Source organism: Zingiber officinale, chromosome 8A (genome assembly GCF_018446385.1).
Source record: "Zingiber officinale cultivar Zhangliang chromosome 8A, Zo_v1.1, whole genome shotgun sequence".
Classification (NCBI taxonomy): domain Eukaryota; kingdom Viridiplantae; phylum Streptophyta; class Magnoliopsida; order Zingiberales; family Zingiberaceae; genus Zingiber; species Zingiber officinale.
Window position 1 is genome coordinate 51,191,752 of NC_056000.1, and position 7,164 is coordinate 51,198,915.

A 7,164-nucleotide genomic window follows, 5' to 3' on the forward strand; every position below is an offset into this window, starting at 1 on the left:
CCCCCTCGGTTTTGTTGCAGGTTCGCCGGAGCACTCGAGGATCCAGCAGGGAGCGCGACATCCCCAGCGTTCGTTGACCCCTGGTTCGGACAGGATCAAGCTCGCACCATCAAATCCTCGTCCCTCCATCCACTTGGTCGATCATTATACCATTTATTGTAGATTCTATTGTATCTATTTACGATCTTTTTCAGCAAAGCCCAATGTGATTTTGCTTTCTCCGCAATTCTCTTTTTAGCTCCTTTAGCTCGATTGGTATTGAAGTATGTCACAACTCGTTTCCAAAATGACTCACTCTTCTGGGCATTACCAACTACTGAATCTTCACTTATAATTGTGTAGACCGTTGTAAGGAGTTTATCACCCGCTACTGTCATACTGTTCGCTTGTTATGGTCTTCATCTGATTCGTTGCCCATTTTTGGTGCTTGATTGAGAATAATATCGTCGGACCCTATTTCAAATGAAAATGGAGGAAATTGTGAATCGGGAACTACATAAGGTGTACCTTTATCACTGCCAGTTGCATCAACACTAGCTCTTCTCGATTCATTTGATTGAATCTCTGGTGATTGAAGCGGATTAATTCCATGAGATGGGGCTTGCATGAAATACTGACTACTCTGTCAATATTCTAGAGGATATGTGTAAAACGGAGCTCGAGGATCGTTACTCAAAGAATTTGAATAACTTTGGAAATTATGGTAATATGGTAGTGGGTATGGAAAAGGTTAGAAATTTGGTAGATATTGAGTGGGAAATGGAAATTGAGGATTGAAGAAATTAGGACGGACTCGAGAACTTTTTTCATTAGAATTTTTGTTGATATTTGGAGAGTTGAACAAATCCCTAAAATAATGACCAGAATTTTTATCCATTTCTCTCTAAATTTTTTATAGACAATAGGTATGGAAGTGATGAAAATAAATGAAAAACATAATATATATATAGAGAGAAATTGAACGTTACCCAACGTTTGAAAAAAATGAATCTTTCTTTCTAACATTTATTTTTTCAAACGTTTGATTTGTTTTTCATTTTTTAATTTTTTCAATTTAATTAAATTAGAAAAAAAAACTAAAAACAATGACAGCCCATCATTTTGATGGGTTCCACAAGATTTAATTAAATTAACAACAAATAAAAAAATTAAAAATAATGGCAACCCATTATTTTGGTGGATCCCATAAGAAGTTTGTGCCCGATGATTTTCAATCACCCCTTAGATATCCCCATAATGAGAGATATTTGAAAGGAGGAGATTTAGAGAAATATCCTCTTTAAATATCTTCATTCGAGATGCTCTAAGCCGAAGAGATGATCTAGGAGGTATATTTCCAAACATGGATGTATATGTGACCCAAGTGGACATTTAAAGGACGTTCCCGGATGGGAATGCTCCTATATGCTAGTTGGTAGCAAAGATGCAAGTCTATGCGGTCATTTCAAGGATATTCCCAAGTGAGATGTTCCCAAATCAGTATTAGCTTTCAGGAAATGTTCCTGTCGAGGATGTTCACAAGCTACAACGTCTTTTAGGGTATATGCCCGAGCTGCAACAGCCTTCAACAGATATTCCCAAGCGGAGATATTCCCATAGTAAATAAGCAGAATACACAACACCGATGAACCTATCCATACTCGCTTAGAGAGAGGAGCTCGATCTCGCGAGGTTGGGAATTATAAAAATAGCAAAATACCAGAACATCAATCCAAACCCGTGCCGACCCAGAGTAGGAGGGGAGAACTCACTCCCAAATCATTAACCGAACTAATAGATTAATTAGTGAAATTTGATATTAATCAGAACTAGATCGGCTCAAACTAGCTAATTAAAATTGAAAAATCAAGAGGCAAAAAGAACTGATATATAGAAAATGTAATTTTTAAAAATATAATAGAAATTGTAACTTCTATCCAACGCCGGCACACTTCCAGTAGACCAACTAAAACAAACAATGTACTTAATGAATAGGAAATACGCAGCCATACAATTAAACATGTAGCCCTATCTGAGGTATACTTATTCATGTACAGAAAGATTGTACAATATGTACCAGTATGCATGCAGCAGGGAGGAAGCTCCAGACTTTTAACTCTGGATTCACTTGGATTAAACAGAATAATAAGAAGGAACATCAGGTCCGGAAAGATCAGCTGCAACATCCACTAGCTTGAGAAGATGAGGCATCCCTTCCACCTGATTGCCCAGGAATTCCTCCGTATCCAACTTTAATTCCATGCGACTGTAAAGGAGGAAATAACGCAAAATCATGAACTACAAGAATTCAGACTAAGGCACGACCTAAGAAATTTGATTTGTATAGAAGTTGGAACAGAAAGGATGTGACTAGTTGACAATATAAACTCAAAGGCTAAACCAGTGGCGGCGTTGATAAAAAAAAACTTTTTATCTGATGTTTTCTTGGATAATGGCAGTGGCCAATTAATATTGTAAACCTCAATAAGAGTAGCCCAAGGCCCCTACTTTATGATGACAAGTTCTCCATGGTCCTATTGTCAGTTGAAAGAAGCAACTATATTTTATCCTATCCCATTTTATATCACCTAATAATTGAACATGCCATCCCTTGTGATACTTTGATTCAACATTGTGATTGAAAAACAGTATGTTTACTAGATAAGGTTATCTTGCAGAATAAAGAAGTTGCCAGTTGAGGTAAATCATGCATTGTTTTATAGTTTATCTGCTAAATTTAGAACTTGTTTAACAATATCTATGACAGATCCCAACAAGTAGAAATAAAAAGAAAAAGATACGAACAAACAGCTGTTCTAGGAATTGTTCTTGTTCAAACAAATAAGACATCTATAAAAAATTCTCAGGTCTAGAAAGGTTAGGCTAAGTGCAAATATGGGTATAAAAGAGAAACCAAAAGAAGAAACAAACCAGCATAGCTCATTCAGAATAGCGCCTTCATCAATATTTTAATTTGTATCTGACAAGACAATGCTATAATCTTACCTCATTTGATACATCGAAGACACCATCCTGAATTTTCTTATATATAGTTGCTGCAGTTTTAATAAAAGCCTGGATACAGAAGCATTATTAATAAACCAAACCAAACTTAAAACCTCAACGCTATCAAGGAAAATATAATACCAAAAGAAAACTCTTTGGATTCAGTTCACCTCCTCAACATTTTGTGCTGTTTTAGCAGAAGCCTCCATAAAGATTAATCCATGCTCTTTTGCAAACTGTTCTCCCTCTTCGGTGCTCACAGCTCTTCTGTGAGCCAAGTCACATTTGTTACCAATCAGCATAACTGTCATATTAGCATTGGCATGTTGCCTAGCATCTTCTAGCCAGCTAGCAAGATGATTGAATGTCTCCCTCCTGATGACAAGTTAAAGGAGAAACATAATAAGGCATTTGAAGCCCTCAAATTAAAGATCTCTATGAACATATACCTGGTTATGTCATATACCAGCAGTGCACCAGCAGCACCTCTGTAATAGGATCTTGTAATTGATCGAAAGGATTCCTGACCCGCCTGCAAAATTTCCATAGTATAATTTAGATGAATCAGCTAAGTTAATGAGACAAATTCCAAATAAACTGATTGGATGAAAAATTCTACATCAGCTTTCTCACATCAATGCCTTATCTCCTTGCAAGCAAAAGTTATCTGATAAAAGTGCTCGCTTCCATTTATATTAAATAGTGAAGTGTCAAACTATACAATTAAGTACTAAACAGTTTTGCTAACTGAAACTGGAACTTCACATGCCATCATTTCAAAGCTGGTTAAAACGAATGTATAACTCATCTGAATAACCACCAAAACAAGTATACTAGTTCATACAAAAGTCTACAAACTGAAATTATTGCAAAAATGTGAATTTATTAGCATTAAACTTGCAAACACAAACAACAACAACAACCAAATCTTATCCCACTGGGTGAGATCGGCTATATAAATCATCCTACGTCATTGGGCTCTATCCCATACTAGATCATCATCATCTATATTTAAATAAATTTTATCTTGTTCTTCCTCTTGTTCGTTTAATGTGCGTATTTGTCATTGCCTAACTAGAGCATTTATTGGTCGTTGAAGTACATGTCTATACTATTTTAAATGTTTCTCCCAAAGTTTTCCTTAATAGGTGCAATTCCGACTTTCTCTCTAATATTCTCATTTCTTATCCATCCTTGTGTGCTTGCACATCCATTTTAACATTCTCATCTTTACGACTCTCATCTTCTACTCGTGTGCTTGAGTCATAGTCCAACATTCAATTTCATATAAGATAGCAGGTCTAATCACCGTTTTATAGAACTTCCCTTTAAGTTTTAGAGGCACTTTACGATCACAAAGGACACTTGACATTCTCCTTCATTTCAATCATGTTACTTGTATTCTATATAAAACATCTCTCAACCCCTCCATCCTTTTACAAAATTGATCCTAAATACCTCGTTGTCTCGTATCTTAACAATAGTCTCCAGTGTTTCCTGCCAAGATTCGAGTTTAACATTTACTCTTTGACGTGTTTCATTTACCAAAATAATACAATTTGCAAACAGCATGCACTTGGTAATGTGTCTTGGATGTATCTAGCAAGTTCATCCATGACTAAGGGTAAAAAGATGGGACTTAAAGTTAATCTTTGATGTAACCCTATCTTTATGAGAAATGCTTTGATTAATCCACCTCGAGTCTTCACTCTAATATATGTTACACTAATATTTTTTTTCTAAAATTCTCCATATAATTTCTCTCAATACTCTTATCATAAGTTTTCTCTAGGTTGACAAATTAATTATCTAAGAAGATGTATAAATTTTATTGTTGACCTTCCAAATTGATGTTAGGTCACCGTAGTCTCCTTCATTTTTTATTACTCTTTCTCAAACTTTCATAGTATGACTCATTATCTTAATACCCCTATAATTCACACAATTTTGTACGTCTATTATATTTTTATATAAAGGGAAATAGAGTATTTATCCTCCACTGATAAGACATTTTTTTATTTTAATATTAGATTGAATAACTTCGTAAGTCATACAATACCTTGCTTCCCTAAGTATTTCCATACCTCTATCCAAATATCATCTAGCCCAACTACCTTTCCATTCAAAACCGCTGACGCCAGTCCCAAACACAGATGAAAAAGGTTGAGGGTTGTGTTAGGTTATCAGCCATGGTCAAACACAAGCGAATGTTCAATGAAATTCATCAAACTATTGACCTTGCAAACACATAATCACAAAATTGTCAACTTTTGGTTGGGTTGCAATATTGACACTAATATCATGTTATAACCACTCCAAATAGATCGGGTACAACATATACTTGTTAATGTGATACTAAATGATAGCCCAAAGCCTAAGATGCAAATCCAAGCTTAATATTCCCCTCCAAACATGCATTTCATTTCATCGCCTATAGAGATTCAATTTATTCAAAGAGATATCATATTAGACCCAAATTTTAAGTTTCTTCAAATAGATAAGGCCAAACACATACTGACTCCTGTAGCTCATAAATGCAACAATCATATTAACTATCATCCTTCTCTTCATGGTCTACCTAAAAAACACAATGTCCTTAGGAGAAAAAAAATCAATGGGGCAAATACAAGTGACCAAGAAGGGAAATTAGGCTATCCCACCAAACTCTATTTCATAAATCAAAAGATTTGAATATTACTGTATCCTTTAAGGTAAGCATTCTTAGACACAAAAGCATTATTCTCAAGCTTCATTGCTAGCACTGGTTCAATATAGGGGAAAAAAAATCTAAATTGCACTAACCGTATCCCATATCTGCAATTTTATAGGCTTGTTGTCAATAGTAATCATTCTAGCCCCAAATTCAACACCAATTGTCAAGTCATGAACAGGTTGGAAACGCTTGTCAGTGAACTGCAAAAGAAGACACGATTTCCCAACTCCTGCAAACACATAAACGACAGAAAAAAATTCCACATTTTCCCGATCAGCACTATCAAATATAAGTGAATATGGTTCAAACAAAAAAAAAATTTGCATACAACAAAAATATTTGGAAATTTTGAATAAAAAAAATATTATAAACGCATTCTCATCCCGTCACAAATACCATACTAAATCACAGAACAAAACAAATCAAGCAGGATATGAAAAGCTGTACAATCACAGTACTTCCTCTCATCTCGGTCCAATCCCATCCAAGCCCACAATATTTCAGCATGGAGCATCTTACCCAACCAGAGCCTTACCTTTTAACAACTTTACCAAGCCCTTCAAAATTACGCGTAGATCAAGAGATCCCCCAAGCAAGAACAAGAAATCGGATAATAAGGAACTGGAAGAGAATGAAACTCCCAATCATGGAGAGCGAGACGAATAAGCATACCCGTATCACCGATGACGATATACTTGAACAGGTAAGCGTACGACATCCTCTACGAATCCACCTACGGAAAATTCGATCAAATCCTAAAACGACAAACTCAATCGATCGTTAGAAATTAACGAACAGAGACGAGAAGATCATCAACGGAAGGAGGAAGGAGGAAGGAGGAAGGGAGGGGAAGAGAGAACTTGATGGAAAAGAAAAGGAATCGTGGATGCCCGCTCCAGCTTAGACGATTTCTTGTGACATCAAAATGTAAACCTTCTCTTCTACCTTGGTTGCAATTGGTACAGGCAGGGGACAAATTTGTCGGTTTGCAGTTTGAAACCCATGTTTGTACCCACCCTCGCTGTCATCTGCCTCAGAAAAGGTTGTTCTGCCAGGTAAAATTGAAAAAGCATCCTAATTAATTGAACCTTTGAAAAACAACCCCTGGAGTCTTGCTGCAACATTATTAAATCGGACAGATTATCTTCCAGATTAATTGGTATAAGTTAAATACTTAATATCAACTTAAAAAATTATTATGGCACTCTCATGAAATTAAGATGTGATAATAAGAGATGAGGTTTTCTCCTTAGGTAATAATGATTCAAATCTCATATATGATACATTATATTTAGAACGTCTTTGATTTAAGGTTATCATGGATAATTTTAGTTATCTATCTACCGTTATCCATAATAATCATATTTGGTTTGAGTTTTTGTCGATTTCAAAGTTTTTTTCAACTCTGAAACGTTAGCAAACGTCATTAATTGGGACACCAAACCCATAATCGGAATACTTCGGGT

General features: G+C 35.6%; 1 protein-coding gene across 1 annotated transcript; it reads right to left on the reverse strand.

Moving 5' to 3' along the window:
* Positions 1 to 1,937: 1,937 nt before the first annotated feature.
* On the reverse strand, positions 1,938 to 6,608 carry LOC122009030 (ras-related protein RABB1c-like). Its single transcript, XM_042564984.1, has 6 exons — positions 6,371 to 6,608; positions 5,788 to 5,927; positions 3,435 to 3,517; positions 3,156 to 3,360; positions 2,986 to 3,054; positions 1,938 to 2,245 (listed from the first exon to the last, which is right to left on the reverse strand). The coding sequence occupies exons 1-6, from the start codon at positions 6,414 to 6,416 to the stop codon at positions 2,153 to 2,155; spliced, it is 636 nt and encodes a 211-aa protein (XP_042420918.1). The 5' UTR covers positions 6,417 to 6,608; the 3' UTR covers positions 1,938 to 2,152.
* Positions 6,609 to 7,164: the final 556 nt, after the last annotated feature.

Coding starts and splice junctions, on each gene's coding strand:
- LOC122009030 (XM_042564984.1), bottom strand. CDS start 6,416: ATGTCGTACGCTTACCTGTTCAAGTATATCGTCATCGGTGATACGG. Junction 5,928..6,370: donor TATCGTCATCGGTGATACGG/GTATGCTTATTC, acceptor ATGTGTTTGCAG/GAGTTGGGAAATCGTGTCTT. Junction 3,361..3,434: donor CTGGTATATGACATAACCAG/GTATATGTTCAT, acceptor ACTTGTCATCAG/GAGGGAGACATTCAATCATC.